Raw genomic sequence first — 25,564 nt, forward strand, 5'->3', positions numbered from 1 at the left:
GGTTCTGTATGACACATGTGCTTTTAAAGGGTTGTAGTGTAGGATGACATTGGGTAAGTCCATGGGCCTAGAAGCCTAGGTGGAGTTCTTAGGATTTTGTATGTAGACTGTGAAGTTTTGGAAACGTTTGAGCTGGAGAGAAGACATTCTGATCAAAGGTGGCTTTCAGGAAAGGCTGGTGCGACAGGCAGGGTATTTATTAGAATGAGGCCAGTGACCACTCTGAAACAGACACAAAGTAAGTTCCCTTCAAGGGGCAGGAAGCTCCCTGGGATGGTGAGACCAGAAAGGCACAGAGGCTGAACCCTCGTGATGGCGCTAGGTCCCAGGTTCGCTAGCATCCGAGAGGGGGGATTGGGTCGCTCCAGAGGCCATTGTGAAGGCTGCTGCCAGTTCTAGGGTCGGGGTGGGGTCAGGCTAGGTCCCTATTCCTAGGGCTTTAGCACCGCTCACTCACAGGACCCCTTTTCCCAGGAGGACGTATGGGTTTTTCCTGTCGCTCCAGCTTCTCTTTCGCGGCCCTTCCACGCTTGTCACTTACCTGAGCGCAGCAAATCAGCACCTAGAGGTTGGGCTACTTTCGGCCAAAGGAGAACGGGGACTTGTGGGGGACGCTCCCTGCGCACCAATGAATGTGCATGGAGATGGAGAGGCGGGCCTGCTAGTGCGAACAAGCCAATCACGGAATCCCGGCGGCCGGCGGCCCGGGAGGCAGTCGCGCGCTCGCATCCCCAAGATGGCGGCGGTTAAGGACAGTTGTGGCAAAGGAGAAATGGCCACAGGGAATGGGCGGCGGCTCCACCTGGGGATTCCTGAGGCCGTGTTTGTGGTAAGAGGCACGCTGTTCCCTGGCATCTTGGCTTGAGGCCTTGGACTACCCCTTTCTTCCCGGCTCCCACCCAGGCCTCGACTGTTGGAAGGAGCTGAGCTAAGTGTTCAGGGAGGGGGCGCTCGGTCTGCTCTCACCCCTCGCACCTGGACAGATTGAGCTCTGCTGGGGGCCCGCCCGGAAGAAACGTAGCTCGAGAAGGCCGTAGAAGAGAACGGGGTGCGGGGCCGGGGCGAGGGGCGAGGGGCGAGGGGCGAGGGGCGGCGGGTGGCAGGGCAGGGCGGCCTGAGGGACCTCCGGGCTGCCGCCGGTTTTCGTCCCCCTGCTGGTTGGAAAAGGGGAGGTGGTGAGGAGCTCTCGACTCAGCATGGATGCTGGAGACACAGTACAATGAATAGGCAGAACAGCCAGTGCTAAGATGTGAAAACCGGGAATATCACTTTGTCTGTTGAAGGAATGCAGTGGTCTCGGGAATGTTGCCTCAGGGGAAATGGAAGAAGAGACCGATGGGAAAATAGGATGATAGGTTGGGAGTGTAAAGACCTTCTGTGTCTTGCTAAGGAATTGAGGTTTTTCCAGTAGGCAACGGGCTGTCATCAGAAGGCCTTTCGTTTTAACTACATCATTCTAACAACTTAGTGGAGAATGAATTGTTGAGAGAGGAGGCTGAACCCTCGTGATGGCGCTAGGTCCCAGGTTCGCTAGTGTCCTAGAGGGGATCGGGTTGCTCCACAGGCCGTTCTGGAGGGCGCTGCCTGTTCTGGGTGGCTTTTAAAAAATCTTATTTTATTTATTTAATTTAGAAATAGTAGTTGAAAACTATTTGACTAATGAGAGAAAACATTTGACTGGCCCTCCAGGCCAGGTCATCTGTCTGTCCCCACTTAGCTACTATAAAATCTTCATGGAAGTTTCTCAATCTTTTGGTTTGTACCTTACCTTACCTCTGCCTTTTTTTTACTAACCACGTCTTATATCCTTCTAAAGACTCATTTATTTATACCACACTTGATATTGTATATTTGCATTTGCTGATTGAATTTCGTAATTGGTTATTATTTTGTGTTTTTATGAGCTGTGTCATTTATTTCTCTACATTGATCTATTATCTAATCATAACAAGGAATAAAATTTGTTGAGTGCCAGGCACTTTCTTAATGATTTTACAAAACTCGAGGTGGTAGCTACTGTTAGCTCGTTTTTTAGATGATAAAACTGAGGTACGGGGCACTTGAGTAACTTGCCCCAGGCCACACAGGATGTAAGTGAGGTATCCAGGGTTTGAACTTGGACAATCCGTGGAGGTCCAGACCGGCAGCTTACCCCTCATGCTCTGCTACTGGGAGGAGGTGAGGTAGTTCTCATGAATCACCCTACTTCTCCTGGTCATAGCGTGGTGCCTCACACATAGTATAAGCTCAAACTAAGTGTCTAATTGAATTTCCATAGGGCCTTAAATGTTACATTCATGGTGCTCAGCTAGAGATGGCGACAGAAATCTAACTCGGGAGGAGACACTTTATCTGAGAGCTTTATAATGTCTTGAAATGCTTTTTCCCTACAATGTCGTGGTTATTTTTTTCTAGACCTTAAAATTTCTACCATCATAATGTAATAAGCAACCCAAATTTTATATAACTGTTTCTGTTTCCAAACTATTAATAATTGAAGTGACATGGTATTGTAGAAAGATTATTGGCTTCTAAATAGACCAGGGTTTGAATCCTGGCTCTGCTTCCCAGTTGCTGCTTAACCTTAACCATATTATTTTACCACTTTGAGCTTGAGCTTCTTTAACTGAAATAGGGATGACAATACTTAGAGAGTTGTTATGGGAAACAGAGAACATGCTTGCAGTATTGCAGTGTAGTAGGTGTCGAATAGGTATTAATGTTCGTGATGATAGGAAGCAATATACCATAGTGGTTAGAAGTCAGACCCAGTCCATTCCCCAACCCCGCTGAGGCAGTAATTTGTTTTCTTTCTCTGCTTGAATTGTTGTTTCACCCTTGTCCATTTCATGACCTCTTCATCTTTCCACATCTAGTTCAGATATCATCTCCCTGTAGTTTTCTCTGACCTCTACCCCAAAACAAAATCCCTGGCACTTTGTGTCCCTGTGGCACATTATGCTATAGATAGGTGTCACGTACTCTTATAAGCGTTTCACATATGCTAACTCATTTAATCCCTGGTGACGAAAAGGTACTTGTACAGGTGATGAGGAAATTGAGGCAAAGAGAGGTTAAATAACTTCCCTGAGGTCAACTCATCTAATGAGTGGCTTAGCCGGGATTCAAACCAGGCACCTCCTGTCTCTTAACCACAGCCTATGCCGCTGTAGTTAATTCTTGCTAAACTCCAGCACCTGATAACATGTATCATGTGCCAGAAACTTACACTTCTTTCTCTTCCCTGCAGTGACCCTTCTAGGAAGATGGCATCTCTCTTTAACATACAGAACTCAGCCATTATCTCTCAGCCTCACCTTTTCAATTTCCTTTACTGTCTAGTTTGATGGCTTCTTAGTTCACTCCCTTGCTGTGTTTCTCTTCCTTTTTCTTCCTTGTTTCAGCTAAGATATTCTCTGGTAGCTAGTAAATATGGATAAGAATAATGATGTGAAGATCTTAGAAGCTATAAGATAATTGAAGTTACTTATAATAAAGAACTAGAGTTCTGTAAAGTACTAGACTCTTGTAGCATCTATTTTAAGTTTCATATATTTTCATCTTGTTTCTGATCCTTATCTAATTAACTAGCCTTTCTTCAAGGATCAGCATGTGGTATAAAAAATATTTTAACATCAGTTTTACTGCTTTTCTTTTGATCAGTTATTACTGTTACAAAAGATTATTCTGTTTGCCTTTTAGGTTTACTTTGTTTCAGTTATTTGATACTGAAGGAAGCATTTGTGGATTGCCTTGGGAACCCAGTAACCATAGTTAGTATGATTTCTATGGTAAAACTTGTTGAATTAAAAATAAGTAATAAAATTGATAATCTTGACATGCAACCTGTAAAATCATTTTGTGAATAGGATGCATGAATAGGCAATGTATTCGATTGTTAGTATTTTCATATTTACTACTAGGGATGCATGGGAAATGCATAAAGTGGTGGGCAAGGTCATTCTTCTTTTCCTATTTTTGAATAAAAAATGAAGAGGAAAGTGAAAGAATAAATTAGCTATATAATATATATGTACCATCTGAAATTGTCTCTAACTTTTTATAACTACAGGTTGAGCATCCTAAATCTGAAAATCTGAAATCCAGAATGCTCTAAAATCCAAAACTTTTTGAACACCAATATAGTGCTCAAAGGAAATGCTCATTGGAGCATTTTGGACTTTGGATTTTTGGATTGAGGATGCTCAACTGGTATAATGTAAATATTCCAAAATCTAAAAAAAAAAAAAAAATCTAAAATCCAAAACAATTCTGGTCCCAAGCATTTTAGATAAGGGTGCTTAACCTGTACTTTTAGTTAAAAACAAACCTTTGGAGAAAAACAAAGCTTTTTTTTCTTCTGTGTTTTAAAAACAAAGCAGTCAAAAAATCTAAGTGGCATGAATTCTAAAATTTGTAAAGTATTATTTTTGATATTAAAGGAAGATGTAGATTCCTTCATGAAACAGCCTGGGAATGAGACTGCAGATACAGTATTAAAGAAGCTGGATGAACAGTACCAGAAGTATAAGTTTATGGAACTCAACCTTGCTCAAAAGAAAAGAAGGTAAGTGTAAAAATTTCTAAGTTTTGAAAATCTTATATGACTTGAACTTTTAAAAAATTGAGATATAATTTACATATAATAAAATATTCAGATGTCAAGTGTTCAGTCCTCCAAGGTGGCTGTACCATATGAAATTCCCACCAGCAACGTACAAGAGTTCCAGTTGTTCCGTATCCTTGCCAACACTTGGTATTGCCAGTCTAAATGTGGTTTTGAAAACATAATAGAATGGTTGTTAAAGACTGTATTCCAAAGCTTTCAAAATCATAACGTCTTATATGTCTAGTTCATCCTTCTAATTTTGCCAGTGAGATTAGAGACCCACAGAGTCTGGGCATAAGACTTAATTAGTTATGAAATCCCAAGATTTCATAACTAATAGGCATAGGAAAAAAGCTATCCTTACTCTCTTTATTTCCCTACATTATTTTATATAGCTTATAAAGTCAATTCACTGTAATAAATATTTATAGATCTCTGTTTTGTGCATGTGCCAGCATTCTTCTGTAAGATAAATATTTATGGAATGCCAGCTAGATGCCACATACTGTTTTGGGTGAAATAACATCCAGTATCTGCTTTCAACAAGGACACAGGACTGGGCATGGTGGCTCAAACCTGTAATTCCAGCACTTTGGGAGGCTGAGGTGGGAGGATCACTTGAGTCCAGGAGTTCAAGACTAGCCTGGGCAACATAGGGAGACCCCCGTCTCTACAAATAATTAAAAAATAGTTAGGCCAGGCCTGGCGGCTCGCACCTGTAATCCCAGCACTTTGGGAGGCTGAGGTGGGCAGATTGCCTGAGCTCAGGAGTTTGAAACCACCCTGGGCAACATGGTGAAACCCCGTCTCTACTAAAATACAAATAAATTAGCCAGACGTGGTGGCATGCGCTTGTAATCCCAGCTACTCGGGAGGCTGAGTCGGGAGAATTGCTTGAGCCCGGGAGGCGGAGGTTGTAGTGAGCCGAGATTGTGCCACTGCACTCCAGCCTGGGCAACAGAGTGAGACTCCATCTCAAAAATAATAATAGTAATAATTAGCTGGGTATGGTGGCATGCACCTGTGGTCACAGCTACTCTAGAGGCTGAGGTGGGAGGATCGCCTGAACCCAGGACGTTGAGGCTGCAGTGAGATGTGATCATGCCCCTGCACTCCAGCCTCGGCAAAAGTGCGAGACCCAGTCTAAAAAGCAAACAAACCACACAAAAAACCAGGGACACAGTTTGGGGGAAATTATAGGTATATAAATAAAATTAGCACACAAAGTAGAACAGTAGAGGTACAGGGGGATGGTAACTCATTACTTTGTACCAAAGCACCTCATTAACCTGGAGGGGCCAAGGAGGTTCAGAGGAAGCTTCTAAGAGGAACAGATAGCTGTGTAGAATTTCAAAGATTAGTTGTGAGTTTGGAGGCAGACTGAAGTGAGGAAGGGGTAGTCTGGGCCTAAGGCACCATTTATGCAAAGGTACAGAAGTTTGTAGATACATTTTCTCATTTGATTTTGGTGACAGTTGTACAAAGTTGAATATGTACTGAGTATTAGATGAGATGAAAAGTCATTGACATGGAAGGATGGAGAGTGTTAATGGACAGAAGCAAGATAGAAAACATTAAGAACAGTGTGCTCTCGTTTTGGAAAAAAATGTATATATGCACAGGAATATCTGGAGAAATCCACACTAAAGGCATATTAACAGTGGTAATCTCTGGGTAGTTAGAATATGGCATTTTTCTTGTTTTTGCTTAGCTGTTTTCTTAATTTTTTACAATGTACATGTACTACTTTTGTGATAGTAAAAGTTTATTTGAAAAAGAAAAATAAAGCCATTGGATTTGAGATCACCTACAGGGAGGTTACAGATAGAGAAGAAAATGTGCCTTGGGGCGGGGTGCAGTGGTTCATGCCTGTAATCCCAGCACTTTGGGAGGCCGAGGTGGGCGGATCACTTGAGCCCAGGAGTTCAAGACCAGTGTGGGCAACGTGGCAAAACCCTATATCTACAAAAATTAGCTAGGTGTTGTGGTGCATGCCTGTAGTTCCAGCTACTAGGGAAGCTGAGGTGAGAGTATTGCTTAAGCCAGGGAGGTTGAGGCTGCAGTCAGCTGTGAGTGTGCCACTGCACTCTAGCCTGGGCAACAGAGTGATGATACCCCGTCTCAAGAAAGAAAAAAAAAAGGAAAAGAAAATGGGCCTTGGGACCAAGTCCTGGGAGAGGGGGAAATTTGCGTATCAAACTTAAATTGCTCTTCTAACTAGTAAATTAATGATAGACAAAAACAAAAAAAAAGAAAAAAGTGATATTGCTAACTCTACAACTGTGGTATGTAGCAGGATACTCACTCTGGCTTAACATATGGTCTAGGCCGAAATGTGGGGAGAAGGGGTAAAAATTCAAAGCACTTAGGAAACATCAGTGAACGTTGGTGTTCTGGATGAGAACAGTGTTTGTCTATTGTTTTAAAAGAGAATGGTAGAGTTGGAGATAGTGAGTTAGGAAAATTTTCTTGAGTTTTACCTATTTTAATAGTGGGTTGGTCATTTTTTTGAGACAGGCTTTCTCTCTGTTGCCCAGGCCAGAGTGCAGTGGTGTGATCACAGCTCACTGCAGCCTTGACCTCCTGGGTTCAAGCAATTCTTCCATCTCAGCCTCCCAATTAGTTAGAGGGCTACCTTTCTCTTTTTATTTTTCTGGAATTTCTCTCACTCCTATGATGTCAGCTATGCAACGAAACTATTTTTGTGTCATGATCTAGTTGTTTTGCAGCAGATGGCTCTATGTAGTTTAGATGCTAGCCTTTTTCTTTTTTTTTTCAATTTGCTATTATTTTATTTAGGATTTTTGAATTTCTGTTCATAAGTGAGTTCAGCCTGTTTCTTTCTTTTTTTTTTAATTTTTTTAGTATTTATTGATCGTTCTTGGGTGTTTCTCAGAGAGGGGGATTTGGCAGGGTCATAGGACAATAGTGGAGGGAAGGTCAGCAGATAAACATGTGAACAAAGGTCTCTGGTTTTCCTAGGCAGAGGGCCCTGCCGCCTTCTGCAGTGTTTGTGTCCCTGGGTACTTGAGATTAGGGAGTGGTGATGACTCTTAACGAGCATGCTGCCTTCAAGCATCTGTTTAACAAAGCACATCTTGCACCGCCCTTAATCCATTTAACCCTGAGTGGACACAGCACATGTTTCAGAGAGCACGGGGTTGGGGGTAAGGTTATAGATTAACAGCATCCCAAGGCAGAAGAATTTTTCTTAGTACAGAACAAAATGGAGTCTCCCATGTCCACCTCTTTCCACACAGACACAGCAACAATCTGATGTCTCCTTCCTTTCCCCACATTTCCCCCTTCTCTATTCGACAAAACCTCCATCGTCATCATGGCCCGTTCTCAACGAGCTGTTGGGTACACCTCCCAGACGGGGTGGCGGCCGGGCAGAGGGGCTCCTCACTTCCCAGACGGGGTGGCTGGACAGAGGCGCCCCCCCACCTCCCGGACGGGGTGGCTGCCGGGCGGAGGGGCTCCTCACTTCTCAAACGGGGTGGCTGCCAGGCGGAGGGGCTCCTCACTTCCCAGACGGGGCGGCTGCTGGGCAGAGGGGCTCCTCACTTCTCAGACGGGGTGGCCGGTCAGAGACGCTCCTCACCTCTCAGACGGGGCGGCTGGGCAGAGGCGCTCCCCACATCCCAGAGGATGGGCGGCTGGGCAGAGACGCTCCTCACTTCCTAGACGGGATGACGGCCGGGAAGAGGCGCTCCTCACTTCCCAGAGTGGGCGGCCGGGCAGAGGGGCTCCTCACATCCCAGACGATGGGTGGCCAGGCAGAGACGCATCTCACTTCCTAGACGGGGTGGCAGCCGGGCAGAGGCTGCAATCTCGGGACTTTGGGAGGCCAAGGCAGGCGGCTGGGAGGTGGAGGTTGTAGCGAGCCGAGATCACGCCACTGCACTCCAGCCTAGGCAACATTGAGCACTGAGTGAGCGAGACTCGGTCTGCAATCCTGGCACCTGGGGAGGCCGAGGCTGGCAGATCACTCGTGGTCAGGAGCTGGAGACCAGCCTGGCCAACACGGCGAAACCCCGTCTCCACCAAAAAATACGAAAACCAGTCAGGCATGGCGGCGCGCGCCTGCAATCCCAGGCACTCCGCAGGCTGAGGCAGGAGAACCAGGCAGGGAGGTTGCAGTGAGTCGAGATGGCGGCAGTACAGTCCAGCCTCGGCGTGGCAGTACAGTCCAGCCTCGGCTCGGCATCAGAGGGTGACCGTGCAAAGAGGGCGAGGGCGAGGGCGAGGCTAGCCTTTTTCTTTGTATGTGTTGTAAATCTTGCAGCCTGTCATTTAACTTTACCCTTCAAGCTGTGTAAAAGTTCCTTAGTATTTCATGTGTTAATCTCTTTTTCGACACTTGAATCTGAGATCTTTTATCTTTCTTTAATTGGAAATTTTGTGATTATCACTTTTTCTTTTTTTATCGTCTGTTAATTTTTTTTCCTCTTTCTTTCTGGGATTCCTGTTTACAGATGTTGACACTTCTAATTCTGCCTTCCATTTCTTTATATTATTTCCCTTTTTTCTGTCTTTGTCATTTATCTTTTGGCAGTTAGATGGATAGCCATGAGTTATTTGTTTCAGCTGTTAAGATTTTTATACCTGGTAGTTCTGGTTGGTTCCTCTTCATATTACTGATATCCTTTCTTTTCTCTTTGTGGTATCTTTAAGTATTTAATGTATAGTTTTATCTTTTGGTATTTGTTAATTTTGTTTCATATGGTAGAGGTTGTTGAATTTATTGTCTTTATTTATTATAATGATCAAATTATAATGTCTTTTCCCTGTCAGCTTAGATTCCCTCAGGGATATCAGCTACTTTGGCCAGTAATGTACGTGGAGGTGGGGGTAATTTAAGTCACTCCTGGTGGGTAGCAGTGGCGCTACCTCGGCTCACTGCAACCTCCACCTCCTGGATTCAAGGGATCCTCCCGCCTCAGCTTCCCAAGTAGCTGGGATTACAAGCATGCACCACCATGCCCAGCTAATTTTTTTGTATTTTTTTTTAGTAGAGACTGAGTTTCACCATGCTGGCCAGGCCGGTCTCGAACTCCTGGCCTCAGGTGATCCACCCGCTTCGGCCTCCCAAAGTGCTGGGATTACAGGCGTGAATCACTGTGCCCAGCCAAGCTACTTTCTCTTCAGGTGAAGCAGGGTAGGGAGGAGTGTATTGCTTGGGCATGTGCAACGTCATTGGTGGTCTGGTTCCTAAGTTAGCTAGGGCTGCATCTGATTGATTCATTAATATGCTTTATAGCATATTACATATAATATTTATATATACAGAATGCATCTTAAAAGTCATTTACATGACAAAAAATCTTGATCTGAACATACTCCTTATGTTGTGTGTGTATCACATATTTTACAAATGTATAACATCTTTCTGTTTACCTATATGAACATATCATGCAAAAATAAGCAAACTTGAGCAATCTATGGCATCCAGATTGAATTGTAGTGAAAAAATGAATGCTAGGTGTTTCTAGATTATTCACTGGACTGTATTATCAAATGATGACACTATTTTTTTTCTTAAGCAGCAGGCTCATTTAACACATTTCTTGCCAGGTCAGTAGCGCAGGGTGTAGTAAATTTGCCCTGCCAACCTGCTGCACACATGGAGTGACTTCTTTTATGTGACGCAATAAGTTCATTTTCATTGTTGTGTTTATATTTTGTTTACATTTTGGTCTCTAATAATATTTAGTAAATTTACCTCGAAAGAACCAGAGCTTCGTTTTTATATCCTTAGTCTGTTTTGCTAGAAATTACATTTGACAGAGACCCTAGAACTGTTTTGCATATATCTCCATGCAAAACACATGCATCTAATTACCATAAAGAGCTAAACCCCAGTGACAAAAACGGTATCATTGTTTTCTCTTTTTAATTGACTGAATGTTTTTAGCATACTATGTTTTTCTCTTATGTTCTTGTCAGTGAGGTTGATTGCATTTGGGAGTCACTTACTAGCATTTTGCTAGTAGCTATCATATAACTTATTCATTAAGTCGGATCAGTTGTATCATGTCCATCATTGTTTTTTTAAATTTCTTGTGTTTAAATCAGTGATCCATTTATAATTTTAAGAACGATCGTTACCTCATTTGAAAAGAAGAGCATTTATCAACATAAAAGTTAAGGAAGAAATACCCAAAGCTTAAAAGAATCACTAAATTATACTGTATCATAATGTGGTGTGTTTGGCATTCAGATGATTCTGTACATTTTTCACAGTGTGACAAGTGCACATACTGAGAAGGTGTCACTGTGCTTTGCCTGGCATTTAGCTGACTGTGATGTACATGTGTGTATACCCAGTGCACACACCAGGAGTAGCTATGTGCATCACTGGATAGGGGATTGGTGTCTTCTATTTTAGAATATAACTTTTGAATCCATGTTATTTTAAAAATTAGTTTTAAAATTAATCTATTTAAAATTTCATTCTAATCAAATGCAGAACCTATGAATCACCTCTGTGGAATATAGTCTGCTCTAGAAATGTTAAATAGCCATGGGGTATTTGACATAATAGAACAGAGCTTTGTATTCATGGAATAGGCATTCCATAAACATTCACTAGTATATCTTAAATATTTTTATTAAGTATTTATACTTTAAATATTTTATGAATATTTTACTAAATATATTTTCTTTTGGTAAATATTTCATTAAATATTTTATTTTTATAAATATTTATATCTTAAATATTTTATCTCATATCTAAAAATATCTTAAGTATTTTATATCTGTAAATAGTCCTCAAGAACGCATTAGTAGAAAATGCAAAGTTAGTAAGACCATGTCCTGTTGTTTATTTTTGCCTGCAAAATACTAAGTTAGTCTTTTTCTTGTTCACAGGCTAAAAGGTCAGATTCCTGAAATTAAACAGACTTTGGAAATTCTGAAATACATGCAGAAGAAAAAAGTAAGTGCATTTTTGTTTGTAAATATGAGCAAACTAGGATATGTCAGCAGAAACTCGTCTTCTTTGACTCTTTGGTCACTGATATTTGATCTGTGCTGTGGAATCCAGTCTGCCTTCTTAAGCACATACACTGATGTTATGATGTGCTTCTGTAGCAAATGTGGCTTTGTGGCCTTCCCCCAAAAGTCAAGTTTAATTCTAGGGCCCACACTTGGATTACTTTGCTTATCTTTAGTGCTTGTGAAACTTAAATGCAATTTGAAATTGTTTTAGGTGTACAAAGAAAATGTCTTATTCTGTGCTAGCAGCATCTAGGGTTTTTTCTTTGTTGTTGTCTTTCTCCCTAAGAATAAGGAGTTAGTCCAAGATTTATAGAGCTGGAAAGAATCTTAGAGATCATCTGTTACAGGTTCTCATTTCATAGTTGAGGAAGTGGTTATGGAGAGGTTATACTCGACCATTGTCTATGTAGTTAGTTACTAGCAGAACTAAATTTGAGAGTCTTCTAAGTCTTAATCCAGTATTCATTAAATAAAAGCAGGTTGTAAAGATTAAATCTCGTAAGCATATTGTATTTAAAAGATTGTGTGTATGCTTATGATTTTGCTTGACTGGTAGAATAACTATTTCTAGTACATTTTAATATGTGGTGAACTTTGTAAGACTTCAGCAACTGATTGATTGGGCATGAAGCACCAATAAAATAATAGAAGAATGGCTAATTCTTACAATAATGCTTTCTCTGTATGTCAGGCACTCGGGGGTGTGTGTGTGTCTGTGTATACTCAGTGCTTACCACTGACTTCATAGGTGTAGGGACTGTTATAATCCTCATTTTACAGATGAAGAACCTGAGATACAGAAGTTAAGTGAGATGCCAGATTTGTACAGCTAGTGAGTAGCGGAGCCAGAGTCCATACCCAGCCACCTGGGTCTAGCATTCATTTCTTTTACCACTACACTTAGCCTGCGTGATGGTACTGTTTTAAATGTCCTAGATTCAACTGTGCAATCTCTCCTTTATAACGTTGGTATCAAACTGGCCTGTTTATGGTACTGTCATTTTTTTTTGTTTTGAAGGAGTCCACCAACTCAATGGAGACCAGATTCTTGCTGGCAGATAACCTGTATTGCAAAGCTTCGGTTCCTCCTACCGATAAAGTGTGTCTGTGGTTGGGGGTAAGTAACTGTTATAGCCACAGCTGATATATTTGTAAACCAGTGTGTTTTCTGTAGCAAACACACTGGTTTTGCTAGTATTTGCTAGTATTTTAATAGTATTGCTCGAGATGTGTAAAGTGTTCATCTCCTTTTGATTGTGGAAGGGACAAAGGGACAGAGTTCAAGTGGTTCATATTAGAAACTGACTAGAATCAGAAGTGCGATGAAGATAGCAGTAAAAACATACTGAAGTCTCTCCCAATCAAGATAAAACTGATCAAACAAACCCTGCTTCTCTTCCAGTTAGTGCTTTATCTCTCTTAAATATAATGGAGGAAGAGCAATAGAAGTAAAATAGAAGGTAATGCTGAACTTTAGATAAACTCTTCTTCCCATAAGAGTTTAATAATTCTAGAAAGATCCCTCTCAATTTAAGGGGAAAAAGAGTATAGCAAAAAGTTTGAGGTTAGAGTTTATTTTTTAAAACCATGTATTTCAGTTTTGGATGATTTCATTGAGCTTGTCTGTGATTTACCTATCTTGCTCTTCTCAGTCCTCTGACTATCCAGCTACCTGTCCGTGGATCTTGTTACCTCAGGCAAGTTCTCATACAAAGTAGCAAGCCGAGTGTACTTCTACCAGCTGTCCTACGGGGAGGATTTCCCCTAGCTGCTGTCCTGTAGGATCACTCTGGAGAGGCACTCTAGATTAGCCCAAGGAGGTTTGCTCAAAGTTTGTACAACATTTATATTTCACTCTACAATCTGCATTTCAGTATTTATCTTTTATAATTTATCACTAAGGCTTTTTAAAAAATAACTTTGAAGCATAGCAACTACACCTGAGTGTCCAAGGATTGAATGATTTTCTGTATTCAGTTTTTTTGTAGAAATTGCATGACCTTTTGATTCACAAATTCAAGTGTTACTTTATTTCAGGAAAGATAATTTCTGTTGTGTACTTGAATGTGACTTTTGCCCCATTTCTTTTATTATCTTTTGGGAATAATAAATATGCATATGTTCGATCTCCTTTATCTGTTTTCAGTACCTATCATGTTCTCTGTTTTCAGTTATTCGATGTGTTTCATTCTGTGTGATTTCCTCTGGCTGCTTCCCCATGACTTTGTGTTTTCCCTTGTAGTTATTCTGTTTTGTTGCTTTTACTCTGTCTTTCGTAACTGTTCTTCTGTTTCTCTTTCTCTTCATTTTCTTTGCTGAGCTCTTCTTGCTCTTTTCATGTTTTTATTCTTTCATTCCTCTTGAATGTTTAAATCCTCATTTCACCACTCATAGACTGGCACTTCCCACAATCTTCTCCATCTCAGTAAATGGCAGAATCTTTTGCCTGGTTGCTCAGAACAAAAATCTTTGAGTCTTCTTTGACTCTTCTTTATTTTATATCTCTCAACTAGTCCTTCAGCAAACCCCACTGGTTCCTTCTTCTGAATAGATCGAGAAGCCAACTATCTCTCACTTCCTTACTGCTGTTACCATGGTCCAGGCCACCTTTGTCTCTTGCCAGGACTGTGGGAATACTGTCTGTATTAGTTTTTAGGGATGCCATAATAAAATTACCACAAACTGGGTGGCTTTAACAACTGAAATGGACTGTCTCACGGTTCTGGAGGCCAGAAGTCTGTGATGAGCCCCAGAATCAGGGTCGATTCCTTCTGAGAGCTGTGAGGGAAAATCTGTTCTAGCCTTCTCTCTTAGCTTTGGTGTTTGCGGACAGTCTTTGGCATGTTGATGTGTAGAAGCATCACTGTGATCTCCACCTTCATCTTCACATGTGTGCATGCATGTGTCCAAATTTCTCCTTTTGAAAGACCCTATCTCCAAATAAAGTCACATTCTGAGCTACTGGGGGTTAGTAGTCCAACTTATTTTTTGTTGGGGAGACAGAATTGAATCCATAATACCTTACTTCCACGTAAGGTCACATTCACTAGTATAAGGGGTTAAAACTTAAATGTATCTTTTTTGGGGACAGTCTTAAACCCATAATAATACCCTAATTCACTGTCTTGCTTCTGCCCTTGCTGGAATTCCTAAAGTCTTTCCAGCACAGTGGTCAGATTAATCCTTTGAAATCTCAATCAGGTCATTCCATTATTCTGCCCAAAATCTTTGAATGGTTTCTTATCACATTCCGAGGAAAAGTCCAAGTTCTTTGAGTGGCTGACAAGTTCCTATACATCCTGGTACTCTCTGTTACTTCTCTCTTTTTTTTTTTTTTTTTTTTTTTTTTTGAGACAGAGTCTCACTCTGTCGCCCAGGCTGGAGTACAGTGTTGTGATCTCAGCTCACTGCAACCTCTGTCTCCCGGGCTCAAGCGATTCTTGTGCCTCAGCTTCCTGAATAGCTGGGATCACAGGCACGTGCTACCATGCCCAGCTAAATTTTTTGGTAGAGACGGGGTTTTGCCATTTTGGCCAGGTTGATCTCGAACTCCTGGCCTCAGGTGATCTGCCCACCTTGGCCTCCCAAAGTGCTGGGATTACAGGTATGAGCCACCGTGTCCAGTCTCTCTGGTCTTCTCTTACTTCCTCGCTTGGCCACACTTGGACTTCTTGCCAGACTTAGAGCATGCTGGGAATGGCCCTGCCTCAGAACCTTTATTCTAGCTCTTTCTTCTGCTTAAGCTGCCAGAGTAATGCTTTTAAAACATGTCAGATCATTCCACTTTTCTGCTCAAGACCCCAGTGGTTTCCCTGTCACCAAGGGTGGAATACAGAGGTGTCCTTTCCACAAGACAGCCCTACTCCCTCTCAGCACTCATTTGTGCTCATTCTTTTGCTCACTCTGCTGTAGCCATGGTGGCCCCCTAACTGTTCCTGGAACCTGCCAGTGTGGCCCCACATTTCTACTTCTGTGTTCTTCACACTCAATCCTTTGAGTTCTCAGTTCCAATTGTTAGCTCCCCCAGGGACCTGCTATGACTTGTCTGTCAGCATTTCTTGGTTTCACTTGTACTGTTTATCTTGTATTGTTTTCCTTCAAAGTACTTAGCACTCCGTGATATGTTATTGATTGGTGTATTTACCAGTTCCCTGACACATAATAAGTGCTCAGTAAAAATTTTTCTTGGGTGAATGACATTTTTGTTAGTTTTTCATCAGAGTTCATACATGCTAATGGTTCAAAGAGCAAATAGAAAGCAGCAGGCTACTGCTCCATCCCCAGATGCACCCACTTTTAATCATGTCTGTACATCTGTATGTACCTAAATATTGGGAATTTTGTTAATTGTTTTTACAAAAATGGGATATATATTGTATATTGTTCAGCACAGATGTCTTTATTTGTGAGGAGACACAGAGTTTGCCTCCTTGGTTTTATTGGCTTACTATTCTGTGGTAGGGCTATGTGATAATATTCCCAAGTCAAGGGGTGTTTGGATTGTTTTAAAATTTCTTGTACAGTGAGCAGTGCTGTAGTAAATATTTTTGCACATATAGACTTGTATACAAAGGCATATTTTTGTATGCTGCTTTGAAATGGAATTGTTGTGTCTAAGAGTATGCACATTTAACATGTTGATAGATACTATCAAATTGCTCTCCAGAAAAGACTACCAATTTTCGTTTTCTCCAACAGTATATAAAAATACCCTTTTATTAACAGTCTTACCCACATTTTTAGATTTTTGCTAGTTTTATAGGTGAAAATAGTATCATCTTATAGGTTTTTGTATGACAAAATGCTCATTTGTATTTCCTCTTCTGTTTGCCTTCCTGATTATGTTGTTGCTCCATTTTTCTGTTGGATTCTTTTTCTTTTTTTTTTTTGATAGACATTTAGGTCTTCTTTATATATTATGTATTTCAGATGCACAGTCTTCTCTTAATATTGCAGATATTTTTTCTCATCTGTCACTTGTCTTTTGTGGTACCTCTTAGAAGTTTTAAATTTTAATGTAATCGACTTTATCAGATATTTATAATTTTATCTTAACAATATACTCCTTTCAGCCAATCTGCAAACATTTTTTTTCCTAATATTTATATACTTAAATTTTTTAGAAAACTTTTTTGTTAAGGATAACATGGAAAGATAAGCAACTCCTCAGGATAATGGGTGAGTGACTTCCAAAGAGGGCCTCCCAATGGCCAGTAAACATATGAAAAGTTGTCCCACTTCATTAGTAAACAGGGAAATGCAAATTAAAAGCAGAATGTGATCTCACTGTGTACCCACCGGAATGGTAGGGTGATGCTAAGTGATGGTAGGACATGGAATAGTGAGAACACTGATTTACTGTTGGTGAAGGTGTAAATGGACACAGCCACTGGGGAAACTGGCAGTATCTGTTAAAGCAGAACATATGCATTGCCTACGCCATAGCAGTTCCATGCCTGTCTATCTCTTTCTGCCTCTTGCTGTATATAAGAAATGTATAAATATTAACTAAAAGAAAGGTATAAGAATGTTCATATCAACTCTGTAGTAACCAAAACCTGGAAACAACCCAAATGTTCATCATAGTCAAATGGATGAGTAAATCATGATGTGTTCAGACTGTGGAATACTATACAGTACAGAGGAGGAATGAACTGCTGCTACACGCCAACACTGCAAGGGTGATTTTCACAAATGAGGTTGAGTGAAAGAAACTGCATAGCAAATTACCACAAACTCAGAGGCTTAAAACAATATCCATTATCTCCTAGCTGTATAGGTCAGAAATCCAGATGGGCTTGGCTGGGTCCTCTGTTCAGGGTCCCACAAAGCCAGAATTAAATTGTCAACAGGGCTGTGCTCCTTACTAGCATCTCTGGGGGAGAATTAGATTTCAGCCTTATTCACGTTATTGGCAAAATCCGGTTCTCTGTGGTTGAGGTCCCTGTTTCCTTGCTGCCTGTCGTCCAGGAGTCAGTCTCAGCTTCTAGAGGCCACCTGCAATCCTTGGCTCATGGTCCTTTCTGTTTTCAAAGCAGTGATATGACTAGTCTTTCTTACACTTTAGATCTTTCAAACTTCTCATTCTGCTGCCAGCCAGAAGAAGTTCTCTGCTCTTAAGGGCTCATATAACTAGATTAGGCCTGCAGTCTGTATATTAAGGTCAACTCTGACAAATGATGTAAATATCTCATCGGAGTCACAGATTCCAGAGATTAGAATGAGACAGCTGTTATGGGAGCCATAATTCTTGCCTACTATAGAAGTCAGTCACAAAAGAGCACATATACTGTGTCATTCTGTTTATGTAAAGTTGTAATACAGGCAAAACTATGCTCTGAGTCAGGTTAATGGTTACCTTTGGGGTGGGGGTGCTGGTGGTAACTGAAAATGTTCACAAGGAAGCTTTGGGGTGTTGGTGATAACCTGTCCTTGATCTGGATGCTGGTTCCATGAGTGTGTTAAGTTTGTGAAAATACATCAAGCTATATATTTATGATATGAATACTTTTCTATATGTATATAATATTAAATATAAACAAAAAAATCAGAAAACTGCATAAAGCAAAGTGTAAGTGAACGAATCTGTTGTCAGGGTTCAACCAGAGAAATAGAACCAGTAGGATATAGCTAACCTGCATGAACTTGTGTACAAAGGTTCAGGTTAGTATGTGTGTACCTCATGATTTCATACTGTTACCTCCAATTCAAATTCAGGACAACAGAGTTTTCACTTTAGTTGTTCCTCTGTTTTTTTTTTTTTTTTTTTTTTTTTGAGACAGAGTCTTGCTCTGTCGCCCGGGCTGGAGCGCAGTGACGTGATCTTGGGTCACTGCAACTTCCGCCTCCTGGGTTCAAGTGATTCTCCTCCCTCAGCCTCCTGAGTAGCTGGGATTACAGGCATGCGCCACCACGCCCAGCTAATTTTTGTATTTTTAGTAGAGACAGGGTTTCGCCATGTTGCCTAGGCTGGCCTTGAACTCCTGACCTCAAGTGATCCACTCATCTCAGCCTGCCAAGTGCTGGGATTACAGGTGTGAGCCACCGCGCCTGGCCCCCCTGTTTCTTCTATATCAAGAATCCTGGTTTTCAGAAATACCAAGGGTGATAGAATTAAGCTAGACAACATTACTATTCACATGCAAAGCATTCTTAGAATAACACCACCCAACACTGTTACCGCTGACATTTTTGCATATGTTCTTCCTGTCCTTACGCATTCTTTATAAGGTTGTTCCCACATTGTTGGAGCACAGAGCCATTATATACTGTTTGCTCTCTCTCTTTCTCTCTCTCTTGTCTTTCATTTATCCTAGTTCTTTGTGTAAATATTGAATGCACATCATAGTCTTTATGTTGATGTCCCCCCAGTCATCCCCCAGTCATTTTGATTGTATGTTACTCATTCGTCGGATAAGTAGATTGCCTTAAGATTTATGGGAATGATATTCCCTGAGTTATCTCATGTTGCTGACAACTTGTCTGTGGCCTTTGTACTTGAAATTCAGTTTTGCTGGATATAATATCTTAAACTCACATTTTATTTCCTTGAGCATCTTATACAGTGCCCCATTTTCTTTTGTTGTAAAGCATCACTGTCAAAAAGTGTGAGGGCAAACTGATTTCTTTCTTTTATGAGTGATGTGTTCTTTTTGCCTGGATGCTCAAAGGACTTTTGGGTCAGTTTCTCCCAGGTATACAAAGTACCCTTTCATTTCATTTTGCGTGTCATTTCACCCAGTGTGTGTGTGTGTGTGTGTGTGTGTGTGTGTGTGTGTGTGTGTGTAGTATGTGCATGTGTCACATTTCAGGAACATTTTGTTGAAATGAAGGATTTAGAAATTTTTTTGGTCCCCTGCTTTGGTTTTTTTTTTCTTTGTGGATTCTTGTTATATTTATGTTCAGTCTTTGCTTATGTTGAATATTTTTGTCCTATCTGAATTTTAATACAGTTTTCTAATTATGGATTGGATTATTTGGTCAATAAGTATTTATTTGGCATTTACTTTGTGCCAAATACTTTCATGTTGTCTTGTTTAATCCTTACAACAATCCTTTGAGTAATTTTAAAATTGCATTTGTGAGATGAAGAAAGTGGTTTAGGAAATGCCAGTGGTTAGTCAGGTGATAGGGAGAGTTCAAAGCTGTAAAAGGTATGGCTTCCCAATTCCAGGGTACATGCATCCCTGAATATTGGCAGTAACACTAGATCTTCAGAATGACAGACACATTACCTTGTCTTAATCCCTAACATCTGTCAGAAGTAGTAGGAAGGGACAGGTAAAAGCTAGCTGTCTTTTTTACCTGGTCAAATATAGATGATAATAAATGTCTTTGAAAAATTTTAAATTAATATCATATCTCAAGCTCAGAATTTATTTAAATTGATACAAACAACACTATTTAGTTTCACGATGGAGGTAGTAGAAAGATAGGATTTTGTATCTAAACATACTGGTTTCATATCCTGATTCTCCCATTTACCCACTAGCTATGCCAGCCAAGGAAACCTGAGCCTTCATTTCTTTAACTGTGAAGAAGACAACTTTGGCCTCAGCAGGGTTGAGGATTAAATGATACAATGTGTGTAAATATATTCTTTAACCAAGGGGTCAGCAAACTTTCTGTAAAAGGTCAAATGGTAAATATTTTTGGTTTTGTAGATCACATGGTCTCTGTCTCAACCACTCAGTTTTGCCATTGTGGTATGAAAGCCTGAGTAGAGAATAGCTGGGCTCTAGTGAAACTTAACTTACAACAAAAGGCAGCAAGCTGGATTTGACCTGAGGGCTGTAGTTTGCCCACACTTACTCTAACCTATAAAGCTCTGTGTAAATATTGAGTAATTGTCATGACTTTCTCTCTTCAGGCTAATGTAATGCTTGAATATGATATTGATGAAGCTCAGGCATTGTTGGAAAAGAATTTATCGACTGCCACAAAGAATCTTGATTCCCTTGAGGAAGACCTTGACTTTCTTCGAGATCAATTTACTACCACAGAAGTCAGTATCCTTTCTTAAAACAAAAAGCAAGGGAAAAAAGGAGAAAGATTTTTTTAAAAAAACATTCTTTCATGGGCAGAGGGAGAGCATTAAGAAAAATAGCTGATGCATGCTGGGCTTAATACCTGGGTGATGGGTTGATAGGTGCAGCAAACCACCACGGCACACGTTTACCTTTGTAACAAACCTGCACATCCTGCACATGTACCCTAGAACTAAAAAAAAATTAGAATACAAAAAACCTCCCACATTCTTTTCTTACATTGCTTTAGTGGGAAGAATTTCCTTATTAGGCTAATATAAAGGTTATAGATTTTATAAGATAATAAATAAGATATTTGGAACTAGTACTTAAATAAATTTGTAGGTAGATTAGTGATTTTGAAATGTGATGTGGAAACAGCAAATTCACATAGGTGAGTAAGTATTTTTCTTCCAAATATTTTCCCAAGACAACTTTATAACTGGTTAAATAGTTTAATTTCACAAGCATTTAAGGGTCTCCTATGTTCCTGCAACTGTGCTAAGACATATGGGGCATGAAAATCAATTTTAGAAAAGAGTGGCAGTGCCTTTCTCTGGTAGAACTGTACATGTAAAACAGCTGAATGATAATTCATAGCAAACTATAAGTAAGTTAACATATGCAACACCAAGGCAATTTAAACTTTGGGAAAGATAGATGTAGGCTGGAGTTAGTTCAAAGAAGGCTTTGTTGAGAAGATAAAAGTTAGGCTGCTTTTTTAAAGGCGGCGTAGGGTTTAAAGATCAGCAGAGAGAAGAGGTGGGAGTGGGGTATTCTGGTCAAGGGGGAAGGCAAGCTCTTTGCCTTTCTTCTCTGGCCTGTCTTTTCCTCCTACTTCCTGTCACAGTCACTCAAGACCAAATCACGGGAGTCACCTTTCACACTTCTCTCTTCCTCACTACCAATAATAAATCAATCGCCAGATTCACATCAAATTTCCCTCATAAATCTCTCTGCCCATTACTGTTCTCCTTCTGGGGCTCCAAAACCTGCACTCAGTACCTTTTTAGGTTCCTCTCATTCCATCTGTCCTTCCCACTATCTCTAGTATGAATTTACTAGGTCACTCATTTTTATTCCTCTGGTTACAATATTTCAACGGTTCCTTGTTACTTACAAGATATACATATAGGCACTCTTGTGAAGTGCCCCCAGCTTGTCTCACCTCATGCCACTGACCTCTTCTTGCCTTTCCCCAGTGCATTCCAGGTTCCAGATAACCCCAATCAGTTATTGTACACACTCCCCAATTGTGCCACACCCTTTGCATTTCTACACTTTGTTCCTCCTAACTGGAATGACTTTCCCATATTTACAGGATGTGCTCTTTTTTTACCCTTTTACCCTAAATATCTCAGTCCAAGCATCAGAGCTTTCCTGAACATTTTCTGATCCTCAGGGTGTTTCTTGTGTGCTTGCTTAACACATACTGCTTAGTTTTACCTTGCCAAACCGTGAGCTCTTCAGATGTAGGAGCTGCACTTTCTCTTCTTTTCCAGTGTGCAGCATGTGGCAGTTGTTTATGGTTGGCTGAGGGAAGGCAGGCCTGTTGGGGCCTAGTGCAGTGATCATCATCATCTGACGGGTAGTGTGGAAACTTCATCCAGCTATGAGATGACGAGGGCCTAGGACGGGTGGTGCTTGTGGAAAGGAAAAGATATTAAACGTGTGAGAAAAAAACAGGATCCAGTGACTTAGATGGGTACAGGAGCCAAAAGTGAGGAAATCCTCTAAGATGAGTCCTACAAGCTTAGTTTAATGCCATTTGTTATTGCTAGTACTGCAAAAGGTAGGAAAGGAAGGTGTGCAGACAAGTGAGGGAGCTAGGGTGGACAGTCTCTGTTACATTGACTATTCTACTGGAGCCTAAGCTCCACGAGGAAAAGAACTTCACCTGTCTTATTCAGGTCAGGGCTTTGTACAGTGCGTAGTCAGAAACACAGTAGATGCTTAATAAACTTGTTAAGCCAAAGGGAGGGTAAGAGATAAAATTATTGATAATTGTAATAATATAAATATGACATGGCAGGATATGGGTTGAGTGATCTTTCAGATTTCTTGGATGAGGGACTGTCTTTAAAACTATTGAGAGTGTCTAGTACATATTTGTTAAATATATCATAGTTGACTAGCTGACAGTTGACTAATACCATAGTAAACCATGGGTTAATTAATTTGAGTCCTTAGTTTTGATAGAGTTTAATTATAGTATTTTCCTAGCAATTGACATTATAGCAGGATGTCTTACAATACTATTTGTTACCAGTATTTGTATATGTTTCATTTCTGTGTCTTTGATTCATTGTGTGAGTGGAGTGAATACTTAGTCATTGCATGCATTATCTTTAGAATTGCATTTGTATTTTCTTTGACAATTCTTGCAGATATGGCCAGGGTTTATAATTGGGATGTTAAAAGAAGAAACAAGGATGACTCTACCAAGAACAAAGCATAATGCTGGCAATTAAAAATGTGGTTTAGTTTTCCAAACATGTTATCTTAAATACCCCTTTATCCTTACAGGTTGACATAACTTTGAATGTTTTAACAGCAAGAATTTTAAGAAAAGACAAACACCATTTTATTTATTTATAAAAACAAAATTAGTTTCAAATATTTTTGACATTGTGTTTTTTTTTCACATTTCTCAGCAAAGCTAATGGTATTTTAATCATTATTTTTGCCTGTCATAAGAAAACTCTTAGCTGAAATGGCCGAAAACTGTGAGACATGCTATGGAAGCTGAATGCCGGACACTAGCACAGTTTACTTTTTCCCTTTCTAATTGGCTGATGTTACTCTCACTTGATGTGGTTAAACCATTTTAGAGGTAGAGAAGACAGACAGTTTGAATATTTGTAAACTTGTTTTTCTTTGGTATATTTAGGACTTAGTGGTCCTCTGTTGCTATTGTCTTCTATAAGTGGGGTTTCATGACTTACTGCTTAACGAATAACTAACTACTATGATATTCTGGACATTTTAGGAAATGGTAATTTGCCTTGCTACACATTAAGAGGGCTATTAAGACAACATTTTTTCTAACCTCAGATAAGTGCAGTGTCTTTGCAATGCCAACATAAGGGAGATCTTGGCCAACGTGAAATAAAATTACTCATTCAAAACTCTGCCTAAGGTGATTTTGTAGTTCTTAACAGTTCTCCAAAGCATCTTGAACAGGAATATTAAGATAAATGTAAATCTGCAATGGCTGAAAAGAGTTGTGAGCTTTTTTATTCATGATAAAACCTTATAGGAATAGTATAAAAAATCCCTGTGGAAAGCTACTAGTACATTGACCAGTGCTGGGTGATACAGATTCTGATAAAAACATAAATGTATTAGTTCATCTCCGTGTAGTAAAAAGTATACTTATGCAATGTTTTGTACTTGTATTTCATGAAATTAAAACAGTGATGCTAAAACTATGGCAGAGCACTTTTTTCGTGTTACTCTTTGTCTTAACTATGTTTGGGCTGCTATAACAGAATACCACAGAGTAGGGGGCTTATAAACAGCAGAAATTTCTCTCTCCCAGTTCTGGAGGCTGGGAAGTCCAAGATCAAGGTGCTGGCAGATTTGGTGTCTGGTAAGGGCTGTGTCCTGGTTCGTAAACGGCACCTTTTCACTGTGCCCTCATGTGGCAGAAGGGGCAAGGAGCTCCCTTGGGCCTCTTTAATTTGGCACTAATCTCATCATGAGGGCTCTGCCCTTAGGACCTACTCACCTCCCAAAGGCCCCACCTCCTAATACCATCACCTTGGGGGTTAAGATTTTAACATAACAATTTTGGGGTGACACAAAGATTCAGACAATAACACCTTTTTAAAGTTAACATGGGTCTTTTCACATATTTGTAAAGTTTACTTGTACATATACTAGCGTGTTCCAAGAACAACTTATATTTCTAGAAACACCATAAAATCCCTGTGGAAGGAATACAGATCTGCAAACAATTGAGAAGTTCATTGAAAAGATAACAAAATTTCCTTGATTGAATTTTTCTTTCATAATTTTAAATTCTCATATTTTAGAATTTGAGGTTTGTAAACATCTTGAGATATTGTATGTGCTCATTTTCCCCAAACTTTGTTATGGTAAGTATATATTGGTATGAAATGTTCCTGTTAATGTTAGAACAGGAATGGTTTGCTCTGAAGATCTTCATTTTGTCTTTGAAAGTATAAATATGGATTTTTAGGTAATTACAAGGACTATGAAGAAACAAAACTCTTTCGAGATATGAATTACAGGCCAAAAATTAAGGTAATTATTTAACAGATATTTAAAAACACCCATTGTGTGTCAGGAACTGTGTTAGGCTCTGTTAATTAAATGAAAGATATTTAAATCTTACCTCTGCCAGATAATTTCTGTTAGAGTGGTTTACATTTTCAGAATAACATAACCATCCTGATTTGACATATTTTGAAGTTTAATATTAGTATAGCGTACTAGGAGAGGATATGGGCAAAAGATTGACTACAGAACTTGATGCTGAGAAATGTGTTGGAAATGCAACTTAAATTGAACTGCTTTTCATTATAAAATGGATGTTCAGTTAAGAAAATTTAGAAAACAGAAAAAAAAGACGTTCTATTTGCAGTCCCCCTTGATATTTCTGTGTATTCTGTTTCTTTTTCTGTGCATAGGTTTTTTGAAAACATAGCTGAAATGATTTTGTCTTAATCCTACTTTCTTCACTTAGCATGAAATTTGTGGGTTGTTTTTAAAACTTTTTCTCTATTGTAAGTAGAGAACTGAGTAGTTTATGTTTACATAAGACTTTTTCTTATATTTGGGGTTTTTTCTGAGACTAGATTACCAATGGAATTATGGAGTCAATGATCATAGTATATCATTACCTGGGGTTAACTGAAAGTATTGTTTAGTTAGATAGAACTTGTTTGACACAGAGGCTGTG

At 40.0% G+C, this 25,564-nt stretch overlaps 1 protein-coding gene across 2 annotated transcripts; it reads left to right on the forward strand.

The window, feature by feature from the left end:
- The first annotated feature begins 287 nt into the window (after positions 1–287).
- Positions 288–24,068, forward strand: VBP1 (VHL binding protein 1). 2 transcript variants are annotated; one of them, XM_004065167.4, is made up of 6 exons: positions 288–829; positions 4,443–4,567; positions 11,483–11,549; positions 12,630–12,728; positions 20,481–20,619; positions 23,025–24,068. In XM_004065167.4, the coding sequence occupies exons 1-6, from the start codon at positions 629–631 to the stop codon at positions 23,093–23,095; spliced, it is 702 nt and encodes a 233-aa protein (XP_004065215.1). In that variant the 5' UTR covers positions 288–628; the 3' UTR covers positions 23,096–24,068. The 2 variants fall into 2 exon arrangements, with proteins under 2 accessions (XP_004065215.1, XP_055231915.1); XM_055375940.2 differs by lacking the exon at positions 288–829 and adding an exon at positions 3,718–3,773.
- Positions 24,069–25,564: the final 1,496 nt, after the last annotated feature.

Source organism: Gorilla gorilla, chromosome X (genome assembly GCF_029281585.2).
Source record: "Gorilla gorilla gorilla isolate KB3781 chromosome X, NHGRI_mGorGor1-v2.1_pri, whole genome shotgun sequence".
Taxonomy (NCBI): domain Eukaryota; kingdom Metazoa; phylum Chordata; class Mammalia; order Primates; family Hominidae; genus Gorilla; species Gorilla gorilla.

Excerpts from the sequence above, each read along its gene's own strand:
- VBP1 (XM_004065167.4), top strand. The coding sequence starts at position 629 with ATGAATGTGCATGGAGATGGAGAGGCGGGCCTGCTAGTGCGAACAAGC. Across the intron at positions 4,568-11,482 it reads CTTGCTCAAAAGAAAAGAAG|GCTAAAAGGTCAGATTCCTG; the intron begins GTAAGTGTAAAA and ends TCTTGTTCACAG. Across the intron at positions 11,550-12,629 it reads AATACATGCAGAAGAAAAAA|GAGTCCACCAACTCAATGGA; the intron begins GTAAGTGCATTT and ends TTTGTTTTGAAG.